General features: G+C 39.6%; 3 protein-coding genes across 6 annotated transcripts; all 3 read left to right on the top strand.

Moving 5' to 3' along the window:
• The first annotated feature begins 2179 nt into the window (after positions 1-2179).
• LOC127757975 (uncharacterized) lies at positions 2180-7568 on the top strand. Of its 3 annotated transcripts, none has more exons than XM_052283570.1 (15): positions 2180-2442; positions 2548-2704; positions 3010-3161; positions 3240-3344; positions 3438-3565; positions 3662-3949; positions 4109-4287; positions 4870-4913; positions 5268-5345; positions 5443-5574; positions 5659-5783; positions 5859-6128; positions 6252-6388; positions 6949-7032; positions 7122-7568. In XM_052283570.1, exons 2-15 carry the CDS (start codon positions 2664-2666, stop codon positions 7216-7218), a joined length of 1860 nt encoding a protein of 619 aa, XP_052139530.1. In that variant the 5' UTR covers positions 2180-2442; positions 2548-2663; the 3' UTR covers positions 7219-7568. The 3 variants fall into 3 exon arrangements, with proteins under 3 accessions (XP_052139530.1, XP_052139531.1, XP_052139532.1); XM_052283571.1 differs by having other exon boundaries at positions 3662-3922; positions 7122-7567; XM_052283572.1 differs by lacking the exon at positions 2548-2704 and having other exon boundaries at positions 7122-7567.
• Positions 7569-10974: 3406 nt separating this feature from the next.
• On the top strand, positions 10975-12796 carry LOC127756633 (uncharacterized). 2 transcript variants are annotated; one of them, XM_052281988.1, is made up of 4 exons: positions 10975-11123; positions 11206-11378; positions 11540-11741; positions 11824-12796. In XM_052281988.1, exons 1-4 carry the CDS (start codon positions 11112-11114, stop codon positions 11896-11898), a joined length of 462 nt encoding a protein of 153 aa, XP_052137948.1. In that variant the 5' UTR covers positions 10975-11111; the 3' UTR covers positions 11899-12796. The 2 variants fall into 2 exon arrangements, with proteins under 2 accessions (XP_052137948.1, XP_052137947.1); XM_052281987.1 differs by having other exon boundaries at positions 11537-11741; positions 11824-12792.
• A 443-nt stretch (positions 12797-13239) lies between these two features.
• Positions 13240-15184, top strand: LOC127757639 (uncharacterized). Its single transcript, XM_052283205.1, has 2 exons — positions 13240-13451; positions 13866-15184. The coding sequence occupies exon 2, from the start codon at positions 13887-13889 to the stop codon at positions 14637-14639; it is 753 nt and encodes a 250-aa protein (XP_052139165.1). The 5' UTR covers positions 13240-13451; positions 13866-13886; the 3' UTR covers positions 14640-15184.
• Positions 15185-16290: the final 1106 nt, after the last annotated feature.

Here is a 16290-nt window from a genome sequence, read left to right as displayed (position 1 = left end):
AAACTAAAAAAGAGTCCACATATAAATACAGGAGCCTCCACGTTTGCTCTCACAGCCTATAAATTCTCATATTACTCGGAGAAAAGAAAAAAATATAGTCTATCTATAAATACAATTTGAAAAATAGCTGAAATTCAGGATTAAAAAATAAGGGATATTGGAAGAGGGGACTAGAGTCCATATAGTTATACAATTTAGAGATAATTGAAATTTGGAATGAAAAAAAGTTAAATATAGAGTTAAAGTCCATATGGAATATAATAAAGAAATAACTAAAACAGAGTTAGAACTAAAAAAATAAGAAAATTAAAAGTAGACTTTATAGTCCATATAGAAATACAATTTAGAATTACAAAAAATCAAAACTAAAAATAAACAAGATTGGCAGAAGAGACTAGGGTCCATATAGGCATAAAAACTAGAAATAATAAAAAATCAGAATAAATAAAAAAATTAGAAAATTAAAAGTAGAGATTAGAGTCCATATAGAAATACAATAAAGAAATAACTAAAATTCGAAGTTAAAGATAAAAAATATTAGAAGAAGAGTCTAGAGTCTAAATAGGAATACAATTTCGTGGAATTCAATTTTTTTAAGAAAAGAATACTAAAAGAAGAGTCAAAAGTCCATATACAAATTTAGAATTAACTGAAAGTCAAAAATTAAAAAAAATAATAGTATATCTTAGAGTTCATATAGAAATACAATTAAAAAAGAACGAAAATTCAAGATAAAAAAAGATTGAGAGAAGAGTCTAGACTCTAGAGCACCTATTGGAATACAATTTAGAAATAATTGAAAGTCGTAATTAAAAACTAGGAGTATTGAAAGAAGAGTATAGTGTCCATACATGAATACAATTTAGAAATAACCGAAATTTGAAATTTAAAAATGAGGAATATGGAAAGAATAGTTTAGAATCAATATAAAAATAATTGTAATTCGGGATTTGAAAATAAAGAATATGGAAATAACATAACTTTCAAATTAAAAAAAAAGGAATATAGGAGAACTTTGAAACTGAAAAAAAAGAAATATTGGAAGAGGAGTCTAGACTACTCTAGAGTCTATATAGGAATATAATTTAGAAATACTCCCTCCAACCTCCATCCCATAATATAAGGCGTCCACGCATTTTAACATTCCACCTTCAAAACATTTTGACCAATATTTAGTACAATATAAATTGAATTTTACTTGCTAAAAATTATATCATTGGATTAACATTTGGATTTACTTTCAAATGGTTATAATTTTGTTACTACAAACCTTATAGTATATGAGAAATTATAAGACAAAAAATAGTTTTAGAGACCGTGTCAAGTTTGATCATGCCTTATATTATGGTATAGAGGGAGTAACTAAAATAAGGAATTAAAAAATAATTATAACTATCACATATATACAATACAACATGAATACTACACATTGGTTAGTTTGGTCAAGTTCATATAGAATTTAAAAATTATGTTGCCATTTTTAATATATTTTAATAATAAAATGTGAAAATAGATATGTTAATAAGTGAAAAAATATATAACGGTACTAGCCGTGCAATCTGCGCGGGCCACCATACTAGTTTAAATTATGACAGATAAGCATAAATATAAGCGAAAAGATGAGGATGCGAAGTGGGAGTTAGGTTTAGGGTTTGTATATGGCTAATGGGCCAAGAGAAAGGGGCATAAGAATGAAGAGATGGGCTAAAATTAGCTAATACAAAAGTATCGGGTCAGGCATGGGTTATCAGGCATGGGTTATCTGTGAAAAATAATAATATACGACTATTGCCCGCTATGTTCTTAGATTTCAGACGGACGTGTCCGCGGGTAAAATATTACACCCATACCCAGTGGCGGAGGCAGCGGCCGGGCACCACGGGTAATTGCTCGGGCTCCATGCGTACAACAACACTGCTCCAATGCATATGCAGCATATTACTCGTTAATCATATACTTAATCACTTTGTCTCGTAGGTTATAATGGAGATTAATCAGATGAATAAACAGAAAACGAGGCAGCAAGGACCAAACCATCGAACTGTAGCTAATCCAGTTTTAAATTAAAGGACGTGTTTTAGATAAACATAATAGTTGTGGGGGGTTAAAATGGACTTTATCGTTTACAAATGATCTGAATCAAACTCGATGTTAAAACGAGGGACCTTATTGCACATAAGAACCATTTTGTCCGCTGAGCCGGGGCAGGTCGACCTCTCCGTCCCCTTCACCCGCGGGCTCCCGCGCCGATCTCCATCACCGGGAGCGGCGGCGCCGACGGCGTCCACCGCATACTCTCGCCTCTGAATCTTTGCGCCCAAGTCGATCTACCCGTTCCCTCGGCCTCGACTCCCATCTCCTGCGAGTTCGTCGCCGCCTCCGCCGATCTCCATCAGGCGAGCAGCGGTGCCGTCGTCGTGCTGCTTCCGCCTCCGCCCTCCGGTGCGCACACCCGTACCGACGCACATCCTATTTCTTTCTCATCCCTCGCTTTCGTTGTACCACACCTTTTCTTTTTGCCTTATCTTCTCATCATTTGGACGCTAGGTTTAGGTTGCCCCCTCCCCCAACTGAACCCCCATGGCCCCGCCCTTGGCTGGTACAAATTTCAATAGTTGAGCTAAGAAAATATTTGGAGACACCTATCAACATTATCGTTGTCTATGCCCGATACATCTACGGATCTACCCCTTGTGAATTGGAGGTCTGAAAAAGATATTGCAAGGAAACATTGTGCTTAATTCTAATGACATTATGGATTTTAAAATTTGTATATTTTCTGGTAACTGTTTTGAGTCCTGTCCAACAAACTCATTGAGTGAAGAGTATTTACTCTTTTATACTTTTGTAAAGTTGATTTTGGATCTTACAGGAAAGTCATCATCATTGACATAAAACCTATATTTGTGACCTTTTAATTAGTAAATCCGTGTTAGTTTTATGATGCTGCTTTGCTGTTCTGATCCACATTTTGCACCTTTTTTTCTTTTAAAAAAACTTATGCTTCAGTGCTGAGAAGATGCGGAGCGGTCGTTATGATCTCAGAAGTAACTTGAAGAGGGATGAAAAAACTGATTTTGTCATGACGTATTCAAAGAAGCATAGAATAAAGGAGGACATAGTTTGCAATGAAGGAGAGATAGCTGAGTCCTTGGTTTCAGGTTTGCTGGTCCTTCCTCTTTTCTGCATGTCTCTTATATCTCTTGCTGAGCATTCACGGTTGTGTTGTATGTAACTAGGTGACTTGCCCTGCGAATCGAATCAAGGTGTCTTCTGGAGTGAGCTCAGTGGAGAAGTTGCATCTAATCTGTCCAAAAGTGTTGTTTCACTTGCCCTGCACGATGGTGATTATATGTGCTGTTATACCCTTCTTACTTTTCCAGGCATATATATAAACACCGCTAATTATGAATGATTTAAATCACAATCTTATGTAGGAAACACAATGTTATTTGTATGCTTGGGCATAGCTGTACACCGTAATGGACATGTTATAAAATTGCTGACCTCAGCAAGCTTGCTTAAAGCTTTTAATGACGCAAGAAAAGATCATGATAACTTGAAGGTTGGTGCTGCTAATCATCCTTTACTATTTTTTCTTACATAAGGTAGTTGACTGGTTGTGATCATTGCTTACTCTTCACCTGATTCTTCATTATAGGTTGAAGTGCACCATGAAGACACTGTTGTCATAGGGTTTTTGAGAGAATATAATTTAGATCACAACATGGCTGCTGTCATTGTGGAGAACTTACCTGATCTTCGTCCTGTGCCTTTCAACAATGTTCAGAAATTTGTACCGCATAGCAAGGTAGTAGCTCTAGGCCGTGATATCTCTGGCAAATTAATGACCACAAGTGGGGTATTGATTGGTGAATCATACAATGGATATCTTATGTCGTCCACTTGTAAATTCTCTGAGGTACACCTTTTCTTTTACTACTGTGAGGTACACGCTTGCACTACAACAAAAATATTTAATCCCTTTTGTTTTATACCTCTGAGGCAATAAGATGATGATTTTTCCTACATATCTTCTTGTTCCATTTCACTTTATTTTGTCCAATGCAACTAGTATTGCCTGTAATCCTGTTCTGTTTGGTGCCAGGTTTATGAAGGTGGGCCACTTTTTGATTTTGATGGGGACTTTCTTGGCATGAACCTTTCCTTCACTACCGAGGGAACCGTATTTGTGCCAGGGGATAGAGTTCTTGACCAGCTTGTGAATTGTATACTCGATCATGAGGTCAGATTTGCTGCGCGGTTAGAGGCTTTGAAGGAAGTCTGGTATGTTTTGCATATTTTGAATGGGACACATATCCTGCTCTCTCCCTGCCATACGTGATTTAATGAATTTAGCTGTTCTTTATGCCAAACAGTTTATGGGACTAGGTTTTGCTATAATCTGGATAGTTGGGTGTTGTTCCTTTTGTAGGTTTTCTGACATTGTAGTTCCTCTGCAGTTTTCAATGTGTTATGTTCCCATAATGCAACATGATTCTCTCCCACCTATACCAAGATGTTTCTCTGTCCTATTGGCACATAACACTACCTCCCTGTACTAGATTAGTCACATGTTTCAATGTTTAATGATATTTGTCTAATTTTATTAGAGAAAGGAACATTTTGTCCAGATTTAGTGGTCACACTGCTATGAATTATGATGCCTCTAGACACTGGAGGTTTTATATAACATTTGTTCAATTCTCTTGCTTTCTTGAAATATTTATATCCATACTACTCCAGGTCCTCTTTTATCTATATTGTTTGTTCCTACAATTATATTCATGCTGGTGTTGCATATAAATTGTGCTGGACCTGGTTTGATAAATTTTACTTTTGGCTACTCATGTTGATATTTTTCTGCAGGGTTGGAGAAAGTCCCAGCGGTGAGATGCCTAGCTCTCATCAAGGTGAGCACAGTGATACTTTAGGCTTCTAGTATTTTGGTATATGCAATTCATCGTTATTTCTAATATTCTGTATTTGTACATAAATGGTGTAAATTTTAGGTTTTACACTTACACTCTTGTGATAACTATCGATGGGCTTAGCTTTTTACGGTTGTCATGGAGTTAGCGACAATCAGTTAATACTGTTACCCTATGCTCATGGGATTGTTAAGCAGAATCAATATATTGTGGTTTGCAACTCGGGTTATCATCATATATTGATCGTCTGTACTTATATTATGTGTGGAATTTTAGTTGAATCTTATCATATACTATATTAGTGTTAATCACTCACTATTGATATTGATACGCCAGTACATAGAGATGTTCTTAACAAGGATCGATACGGGGATCTAGAATCCTTGGGCTATCCTGAGCCCCCAAAATCGAAAGGTAAGTAAAACCCTGTAAATATCGTGACAGTTTCATGCATTGTGTTTTTGTACTTACTGTACCACTTACAACTATTTTACTTGGTATGTTCAACTAGATGGCATGATTTTGGCTTATACTTTTGAAGAGCCTTTTGGTGACATATTTGGTAAAGGTGTCTGGAGTGAACTAAGTGAAGATGTTGCCTCTAGCATATGCGAAAATACTGTCGCACTTGCTTCATTCAACGGTGATTTTTCAGTATTGTGCTGTTTACGGTTTCATATTTGTACTCTAATCATAACTAACTAATGATCAAAATTATGATATCCAGGAGATAAACGAACTTTTGCATGCACGGGTTTCTTTATTGAATGGAACGAGTGTGCCACTATTCTGACTTCAGCGAACTTACTTAGGGATTCTAGTGATGAAAACAGGATTGCTGAAAACTTGAGGGTTGGTGCTTCTAAATATTCTGTGATCCCTGTTCATTTGATGAACTGCTAAGAGTTTTAATTGTGTCGCTTGCAGATTGAAGTGTTACTTCCAAATAATCTGCGCACCGTAGGGACAGTACAACATTATAATTTACATTACAATGTTGCTCTAGTCAGTGTGAAGGATCACTGTGTTCGCCAACCAGTGAAAATTCAACCTTATGGGCATAACTGTCGGAAATTACTAGCTGTAGGGCGTATCTTCGAATCTGGCAGATTAATGGCTGCAAGAGGGCATCAATTTCCCACTGTTGTCACACATGACTGCAAATTTCTTAGTTACTCTGGATGTACAACCACTAAGGTAACAGCTTCTATTTTTCTTGTCTACTACACAGTTGAAGTAAATAGTTGCATCAGAATATGAGTTAACTATGATTATTTGATTGGCATTACCAATTATAACCTCTCCATTTCACCTGGATAGGCTGGCATTGGAGGGCCTCTTCTTTGTTTCGATGGAACCTTTGTTGGCATGAACTTCTACGATGAGGGTGTAGAAGGCACCGCATTCCTATCATGGTGTGAGATTCGCGAGATCCTGAAGTATTTTAAGACAAAAGGGTATGTCTAGATCTTTTTGGTTATTCAAATGCTTTGATGATGTGCTCCTTCCAGTCACAAAATAGTGATGTTCACATGTAGTTAAACCAATTGACTTTGACCATAGTAATTATTTCAAATGTTAAGCTTTGAATGTATAAAATGATACAGTAAAATATCATAATATTACACTAGATTAACATTTTGGTGACTTTTTTGAAGTTAATTTTTTATGTTCTGCCATGTTGACTTTGAAAAGCCAAAAACTTGATCCTTTAGTAAACAGAGGGGATATTGTACAAATTCATGTTTTGAATGTATAAAATGATGCAGTAAATTATCATAATATTACACTAGATTAACATTTTGGTGACTTTTGTGAAGTTAATTTTTTAAGTTCTGCCACGTTGGCTTTGAAAAGCCAAAAACTTGATCCAAGTAAACAGAGGGGATATTGTAAATTATCATGTTTCAAGGACGTGCTCCTGTAATACTTGTGAGAACAATTAATTTTGAATTGTTGTTGAAGCAGGTTCAGTCAAATCATAATTTTCCATTGAATTCTTTGTTGTGTTTGATAGGGCTGTTGCTGAACATAGCCATGGTAATCCATCTGATGTGCTTGATTGGAAGATTGCTGGAGATGATAGTGTTCACCCTGATAGGTATTATGATGCATTACACTACTATCACGTTAAATATTCGTACAAATTTGTGGATAACATTACATTGTGGGCAAATTACTGAATGGCAGATGGCCGGTTCCTATGCCGTATTGGACTCTTCCTGAGGATCTGGTCCAACGTAAACTTGCAGCTAAAATAAGAAGACAAGAGGCCATCCTGTGTTGAATTGATCCCCATATCACTATCTTGTGAACCTGTTTAACGTCGAGAGACCTAGTTTCTAACTTTATCACAATGATTATTGTCTAGTTAGTGTTGCATGTATTATAGTGCTTGGTTTCATAAATTATTACTAATGTTTCTGAGTAGTGTTTAAGTGCTCTGCCTTTTGAGCCCGACTGCCCGAGGGCCATCCGACCAGTGATGGACGTCCGAGCGTGCACTGTAATGGGCCATATAGCCTATGGTCTTCCATGCCCTTCTTGTGCTACAAATATGTAATCAACCTTTGTACTCCCTTCATCACAAGAGTTGCACGTACTTATTTCGTTTCAGTTTTTTCTCAAGAGTTTTACGTATTCTGCATGTGTCTCGAAAGACTAATCGCGCGGGCCTTCATTTTGCGGCTGAATTGAATTGTCCACGCGAGCGGCCCTTGGTTCCTTTTAATTAAAATTGATGAATCTGCGGCTGAATTGAATTGTTCACGCCAACGGCCCTTCGTTCCATTTAATTAAAATTGATGGATTCATCAACGTTTTCCTCAAAGGCCACCCTCGCCGCTGCTGCGCCAATAGCAAGATGGACAATGGGTTAGTCCGCTATGTCGTCAGAGATGGCAAGGATGAAGCAGCGGTCGCTGAGTTTGATAGCGAGCACGGCGGCGCCGACGAAGCAATGCAAGAATCTGACTCTATCTCGTAGTAGTACGTGATTGATTCCCTAGCCGGCGATACTGAAGTGATGCCAGCAGAATCCCAGCAGGGTGACCGTGGACGGTGAGCTCGTAGCCCGTGGAAGGCATCATCGTGGGAACGACACTGTCGTCGATGCGCTGCATGCCGATGGTGACATGCATGAAGCTATCCATGCACTTGTGCACCTCTCATCGATCAATGAGTGGATATTCCAGATCAATGAGTTCATGATGCTTGGGCAGCCATTGCATTTGGATTGAGGAGGGATTGGAGGCAAAGAATACGAAGACTGAAGGGCTGATTGAGGAGCAAAGAACTGATTGAGAAGCAAACAATTGAGTGGCGATCTGGCGCCCGACCCGCCTGCTCCCGCGTGGTCGCCGCCGCTGCCGCATCGCAGGTCGCCGGCCACCGGCCGCCGAACCTCCTCCTCTCCCGTCTCACCCCGTCGGCCGGCCTGCCCACCTAGACTAGAAGAGAAGTGAGAGAGAAGAGGGGAAAAGAGAGAGATGACGTGGCATCCTCATACATGGGGCCCATATAGATCCACGTTAACTCAGCAGTCACGCCGGATAAAACCGGTATCAAAAATATCGATGGAAGGTGAACAGTTTTTCAAGTTGAGAGATGTGGTATAGATGGTTTTACGGTTGGAGACGATTTTGCAACTCGATGAGGGACCTTGGGTATACTTTTTCCTCCATTCTTCCTCCAAGCTGCAAGGGTTACCCCATATTCAGGCCCAATTACTGGGGCAAAAAGCAGCCGCTAGGGCAAGGGCCTACTACTACAGCGTTGCGCCGTCCGCCTGCGTCCTTGCTTGATGCTTCGCACGCGCGTGACGGCGCCGCCGTTCCTCGCCTCTCTCCTCTCTCCGCCACTCCGCCTCTCCCCCATCCCATCGTCCACCCGGCCCGAGCTGCGGAGGCGCAGACCTCCGCCGCTGCGCCCGCATCGGCACAGCTACAGACCAACGCGGCCGCTGGCGCTGGGAGCTCGGGACGCGAGGACAGCGGTACAGCCGGACCCCCGGCTGACTGACGCAGTGCCGCCTGCCTCTGCCCGTCGCGGCGTCGCCGTTAGCCTCTTCTCTTGCTCTCTGCCCTCTGCGCTACGGCTGCCGGCTCGTGGGACTCAGTAGCTGTGAAGTCCTTCCCAGCGGGCGAGACGGCGACCCGGCTCCTGCAGGTTATACCTCTAGCAGTTTAGCTCATAGCTTCATTATTCCCATTTAGTCATTGTGTTTGAACTTTCTGCCAATTGCCACTACCATTTGCTAATCTGTGATTAGTGAATGGGATGCTGACTTGCTGCCGCTGTAGTTTGTAGGATTGGTAAAACATGAAGAGAAATGGGGATATTGCTGTTGAACTATCTATACTTCTATACTATGAGCTGGTGGTTCTGCCAACCACCACCACCACCACTGAAATATGGGCCATGGTGTTAGTATAAGTTTCTGAGTGCTTGGTCAGCTTTTTTCTGTACTTCTGTAGAATAGTTGTGTAGTCTTTACTCTCTAGCTGGTATTTGAAGTACTATATAAACTAAAGTTCTTTAATTTTATATTGATTTACCTTTTGTCATCTTGATTCAACTAAAGAAAACCCACAAACTTTTTAGGTTTTAATTGTAATTTAAAATGACATAGACAGCACAATTCATTGAAGAGTACATATTTTGTAATCATATCAAAGGACATATTGTTAGCACAATTGGAGTCATCTATCTATACTGAAACAAACTATGCCATTTTTCTTTCTGTTTGTTAATACAAAGAAGCTAATATTTGTTGCAACACGGATGTAATTTGTTTGTTGCTGTTTTGAATCTGGTGTAATGCACAGGTATTTGGCTAGTCTATATTTATTATTTGTACCTTTTGAACTTGCTTGTTTCATTAGTCGATTATTTGTTTTATAAGATGTTATTTGCTATATTTGCATCTCTTTTTACCAAATTTATACTTGCAATGTTCAAAAATTTTTGGCATGTAATGTGAAATTGTGATGTAGGGCTAGTCAACCATAAATTCCTGGCTATGCCAGTCTCTGTCCGGTTACCAGAGGAGCTCAATCCAGTTGCTTGCAGCTTGTATCAGGCGGTGAGCAGCTCACTCCTGTAGATCCGCTTGCTTGCAGCTTGGATCGGGCTGGGAGAAGCTTATTTTGGGACAAATGGAAGGAGGCAAAGATGAACTTTTTATGGAACGGAGGGAGTAGGGTGGAACAGAAAAAAAAAAAAGAAAACCTTTGCTTTGCTTTGGCAAGGAAGTTAAACCGCATGGGTCCTTACTCCTTAAATCCTAGCTTTGCTAGCTCTGCTCCCCTTCTCATTTTTCTTCTCTTCCTCTGGATCAAATGGAGCACAAACTTTGTTTAATGCACACTTGCAAAAACTGAGCACCGCACCAACACTGCCGGATGTTAGCACCCTAAGCAGCAGCCCACAGGTTGTCTTACCGGGAGGAGCTCGCTCTAGTGGTGGCGGGCTCATCTGGGTAGCGGGGTCTTTGATTTGGGTGGCGCGAGAGTACCCAGCCATTGTGGTTGTTGTCCAGAGAGCGAGGGAGGGTGTACGGTAGGAGGTGTACAAAGTGAGATGGAAATGGATCCCCGAGTAACATAGAGAAGAGGCCAAGAAGGGATCCAATCACATCTCTCTCGCAATCCAAGATTGGGAATTCCGACCAACATAACTCTCAACGACCCGCTGCAGTGCTGCGATTTTTGCATCCCAACCTCCATATAGAGGGTCAAACAACGAGATCTCTTTGGTTAAGACATTGAATATTCTATCATTGTGCTGTTTTTTTTTTCTTTTGCTATTTCTACTGTTGCAGCAGCTCTCTCTCTCTCTCTCTCTCTCTCGTTGCAGTACTATGCTGCTAATTGCTTTCTTTTTATTATTTTGTTTCAAAAGGTTGTCTTATTGTATAAATCTATAAATGTTTGCTCCTAGTTGTAGCGCCTCTTTGATTTTTCATATTTCGTTTTTATTTAAAATGAACATCACTATAGGTTCATGATTGGGATTTATTATTTTGCAGTTGAGTTGCCATGGATATTGAGCGACAAGTTCAAGAGACATTTAGTAACCACTATAAAAGCGTGGTGCTAATCAGAAGGGGATCAGATGGCATCGGCACTGGCTTTATTATTGGTAAAACAAGGAAAAGTTATGTTGCGATGACATGCTACCATGTCATCTCAGGTAACCCCTCTGGTGCTTTAAAGGTCAGACTACCTAGGGACACAAATGATTATGTTGCTGAGCTGCTATATATGAGCATCAGGGTTATGATCTTGCAATTATTAAAGTTAATGGAGTGAGTGGAGAATGCCCAATTCTTCAATTTGGTGATTTAGAAGGTGTGGCGCATAGGGCCAATGTCGTTCAGCTTGGATATATCCTTGGGTCACAGTTTGCTTTAAACTTGGACCCCTCAGTATCTCCTGGATCAGTCATGTGAGTTATTTTCTTTTGTTATTTTTTTGTTAGCTTGTCTAGTTTATACTAACTTATATAGTAGCCACATTATTTTTTTTTGTTATTTTTTTGTTAGCTTGTCTAGTTTATACTAACTTATATAGTAGCCACATTAATATCTTTTATTTGTTTTAAAGAAGACCGGCAAACCAAAATGGAATGATGGGCAGCCAGGATGTTGTCTACAGTGCCGCTGCAAGACATGGCGCCTCAGGATCTGCAGTGATGTTTGATGATAAGGTTATTGGAGTACTATATTCAATGTCTACAAATAGCCAAGTTGCGTATGCTCGATCAAGTACTACTGTTCACATGGCCTTGAAGAATTGGTTGCATCCAAATGTGAGTTGTTTCTGCTCTTTTTTAAGGTAGTCACTTAACTGTTGCTTGTCACCTAATTATATTTTATGACATCCTTTTTCAGGATGCTGCAATAACCACTGAGAAGATGATAGAACTTGTAGTAAAACCTCTAAATGATTCAGAGTTAGACGATTGATTGGACTGGCTATGGATTGCAAGGGCATGTGGACTCAATGGGTGTAGACTCTATTAATGTAATCGCCCATGGTTGTTTGTTATTTTTATTGATGTCCTCTTTCCATGGGAATATGTTGTCTATGTAATTTTTAATGTTTGAAATTATCAATAGTTAGCTAGCTATTAGATCTTGTTCTTTTCAGCTGATGGACAGCTTACGGATAGTTATTGCATGCTTTTAAAGCTAGAATTCCTTCAAAAAAAAAGTTATCGTTGACAACTTTTTCTAAATTGTGGGACAGTGATAGTATTAGTTAAACCCAGGTTAAGTCTCTATAGTAATTTTTGGCTCCGAAAAATTGTGGGACAGTGATAGTATTAGTTAAACCCAGTCTCTATAGTAATTTTTGGCTCCGTTGCCCGTGCTTTATAAACAGGAAGGCTAATACATTTACAAGTGAATTACTCTATTTGTTTTTGTTTGGCATTGATTAGTTTAAAATTGAACTAACCAATGTCATACATTATGGAATGGGGATAGTATTAGTTAAGCCCCAAGTTAGCTCTAGTCTTTAAATTTTTGGCTCCGTCAATTATGCCCGTGCTTTATGAACAGGAAGGGTAATGCATTTATAAGTGAGTTGCTCTGGTGGTAATCTATCTACTCAGCTGACACTCTTCTCGTAGTTGACACTATTAGTATGGATGGTTAACCGCGTGCACTAATGTAGAATTGTAGATTGTAGAATCCAAGGCAAATCTTTTGTTTGCTGAGAATTTCTGAAGAGTTTAAGCGTCGGATGTGAATGATGTAGCTCTCCCCTCTGTGATAAGAGTTGCCAATATATGTCAGGCCACCACTATTTTGCCGGTCATGCATTGCCAAATCTAAGGGCACTCACAGTGACGACCCTCATTTGAGGAGCCTCAGGACGTTTCCGAGGACGTGACACATCAGAAGAGTTGCACCCTTTTCGATTTTTTTTTCTTTTTTTTGGGGGGTGGGAAGGGGAGGAGGTATTATACCCGGTTTTTATTGTTGAGGGAGCTGACTACGAAAATTAATTTGTAAAAAAAACTTTTATATACATGTTCTTAGCGATCTAAAAGCAAATGCTGAAAAATAAAGTTCAATGAAAAATCCTCAGAATCAAATCCAAATTTAAAATTGAAAATTCAAATTTTGACTGATAAGCATAAGTATAAGCGAAAAGATGGGGCTTAATAAGGTGCAACAGATTAGGGAGGCAAAAATAAAGTTATTCCTATTTGAGGGAGTTAGGATAGACTTTTGCCATATCAAAATGTCAATGAAGCACATCAACACGATCAGGTCACACAAGCCTGAATCGTCGTCGGGTAAAAAACGCCCGCTCGACTCATGTAATACGGCAAGAGTGTAAAGGTAGACGCCCCTCAGGCACGGAGACACCAACCCTAAAGTGTCTTGCGGTCTCGCCCCGCCGCCATCTGTGTAGTCGCCACCTCCCCACCGTCCCTCTCTTCCAAGTTTCAGTTCACCGGTGGAGAGATAGCTTCGGCGGAAGACAGGGAAGGAGGTCAATCCGCCGCGTAAGTTGTGCTCTTCACTCATCACTTCGTTAATTTTCTTTTCTCAGCTTGGGTGTTTGATCTTGTGATGGTGTTTTGCTCTAATTTTGCACCCCCCCCCCCCCCCCCCAAACTGCATTTCAATGAAGAACCGTAGATCTGTGTGTAGCAACTATATTTGGCCATTGACTTTCCTCAAAACTCCATTCCGCGACCAACAGGCACCTGCCGGATGCGGCGAGCTGCGGTGCGCCTTGTAGTGTTCTTTGTTCAAGGGCTGGGGTTGGGACTTGGGACTCCGCGAGCTCAAAGAGAGCACCTTATCTTCTGTTTTGTTTGTATAGGACTAATATATAATATTGCTTTTGGGATAAATTGCTATTGTGTTGTTAGTTTATGAGATAATTAGTTGATATGATTTTCTGTTTTGTATAGGACTAATGGAGAATATGGAGAATGAATTTCGTAGGGTCTTCAAACATGTCTCTCCAAGTGGAACAAGTCGGACGGATCGACTATTACTGTATTGGTTCGATTATTTTCAGTGATATAAAAAAAACTTTCATACTCACCCAGTCCTCAATTACTTCATCTGCTGCGAATCTGTCTGTCCGTTTCTCCGATGGTTTTAAACAGTCAGCATCCCTCATTTTAAAACAAGATGTACAAGAAAGTGCAAGCGGACAATGTGAATTATGCATCTTGATGACTGATTATCATTCCAATTCCAAGACGGTGGAGTTCTTTGAAGGTGATGTTGATCATTCATATGCGGTTGCTATCGCCCCTGAGTCAAAATATTCCGTACACAACATGCCCGGTTTTATTATACATAGGTCACTTGAAGTAGCAAGCGATAGCTCTGAAAGTGTGTACAAAGGTTCTGAGGATTATTTCACTTTCGCATGCCGATATGGAGACACAAGTCCGAACCTTGTGAGCAGATTAATCACAGGTCCAGTTTTTAATCTGAATGGGCAAGTTTTAGGGATCGTTGTTGATGATATTGAGTATAAATTCTGGCCCAAGAAGCCCAGGAAGGAAGATGGTAGTCAAGAGATTATTCATGAAGATCTTTTCTATCGCGCTGGATATTTCTTAAAGGTTGCTATACGTGTTAACAACCTTCAGCAAGACTTGAGGTCGATGGTAAAAGACAATGACTGGCAGAATGGTCTGAAGAAAATAGCTACTGAAAGAAGAGTGTAACAGCAAAAAGGAGCATGATTCCTGAGATGAACAGTAATAGTTTTTGGTCGCGATCCCTAAACTGTTTCTGCCGTAGTTTAGTTGTCTGCTAAGTACTTTGGCTTGAATCAGTCATATTTAATCGTACTGTAAGACTTTATTTGTCGCAAAGTGTTGGCTCTGCAGACTTTATATGTTTTCATTCGTACCGATCGGTTGTAATTAATTTATCAGACTTGAGGTCTTTTGTTTGGAAAAAGTTCATTTTTGTCTTAATTATCACCAAATTCAAATATCGAGCGATCTTCAGATATGCTTATTATTAGATTTGTTTTATCGTATATTTTGAATAGGAAATATTGGTTCAAACTGTTTGTGATTTTGCTATATGATTTAAAAGTTTTTAGCTGTCAAAGAGAAGATTAAACTACCAGTATTGTTTGCTACCATGTGCTTGCATGGTCATTACCGGTAACGTAAGAGCAAGTTTAATAGTATAGTCCACTATTAGCTCCAAAACATTTATAGTTAATGTAATAGCCAATTTATACAATAGTTGCTTACTATACTATAATTATCTGGTCCCACTTGTTATACACACATTATATCTTGGAGTTCGTGCTGTAGCTGGCTACAGATCTGTAGCCCGCTGTTCTTCTCTCTTATCTGTTATCTCTTTATAATATGTTTATAGCTGGCTTATAGCCTGCTATTGTACCTGCTCTAATGAGGCAAACACACATGATGTGTGGCCCACTGTCAGTCTGTCATTAGCTGTTCTAATCTAATACTATATGTCTTCCGACATATGATCCTCGTCTCCTCGATCCTCTTTTTTTTCTAGTCCCTCCTAATTCGAGCTCAACACAGATAAACATTCAGATTGCTACTTGTTGCACTTGCACCTGATCGTTGCAACAGCTGGTGAGAAAGGAAAAGGATTGGATTATACATCACCATCGGCATCTAGTTAAAAAATAACAATCAACAAGTCATTAGTGGATTACATTCACGTTTGCACAATTTACTCCCTGAATTTAAATTATTCTCCACTGGACATTTTCAAATCCAGACTATCAACATTAGCCAAATTAAGTTGTGATCCCTAATTTGCTCCAAAAATTTGTGAAAATAGAATAAGTCCAATTATATAAGATGTAAATAAATAAGTAGAGCATGCTCATCTTTCCTGGAAAATAAAGAACCCATGCAATACCTGCACATGTAATTCAAAATGGACTCCGATGATTCCCATGCAACAAGAAGCTGATCACACACATTTCGTGCACGTTTCATTAAAAAGGGCAATCATTTAAAACTCTCTTACTCTATTTGGTCAGCGTTACCACTACTAGAAGACGACTTTTAGCGACATTGGGCTTTTATTTTTCCACACGGGTATGATCCTCGCAGCCAAATATCTGCCTACGAAAATATAAACCGAGGTGGATTTTCGTCATCCGCCTGTGAAAATCATTTTTTCTAGGCGGACCACTTAAGAGGTCTGCCTACGAAAATATCTCTTAAGTGGTCCGCCTGAAAAATACATTAAAAAAAAATCTAAGTCCTATCTTATCTTTTCCTCTACCATCTTATCCTCTCCCCACCACTCATTCCTTCCCCTCTCTCTCTCGTTTCCCTCCTCTCCCTTTCCTTCCTTCCGGCGGGAGGG

This window comes from Oryza glaberrima, chromosome 12 (assembly GCF_000147395.1).
Source record: "Oryza glaberrima chromosome 12, OglaRS2, whole genome shotgun sequence".
NCBI lineage: Eukaryota > Viridiplantae > Streptophyta > Magnoliopsida > Poales > Poaceae > Oryza > Oryza glaberrima.
This window is presented reverse-complemented; position numbering and strand designations above follow the sequence as displayed.

Bases quoted from the DNA above. Each gene is read 5' to 3' on its own strand.
- LOC127757639 (XM_052283205.1), top strand. From the start codon at position 13,887: ATGAATTTCGTAGGGTCTTCAAACATGTCTCTCCAAGTGGAACAAGTC.
- LOC127757975 (XM_052283570.1), top strand. From the start codon at position 2,664: ATGCCCGATACATCTACGGATCTACCCCTTGTGAATTGGAG. The intron at 2,705-3,009 runs GTCTGAAAAAGA...CTTATGCTTCAG, and splicing joins CTACCCCTTGTGAATTGGAG to TGCTGAGAAGATGCGGAGCG. The intron at 4,288-4,869 runs GTATGTTTTGCA...ATTTTTCTGCAG, and splicing joins GAGGCTTTGAAGGAAGTCTG to GGTTGGAGAAAGTCCCAGCG.
- LOC127756633 (XM_052281987.1), top strand. The intron at 11,379-11,536 runs GTGAGTTATTTT...TTTGTTTTAAAG, and splicing joins GTATCTCCTGGATCAGTCAT to AAGACCGGCAAACCAAAATG. The intron at 11,742-11,823 runs GTGAGTTGTTTC...ATCCTTTTTCAG, and splicing joins AGAATTGGTTGCATCCAAAT to GATGCTGCAATAACCACTGA.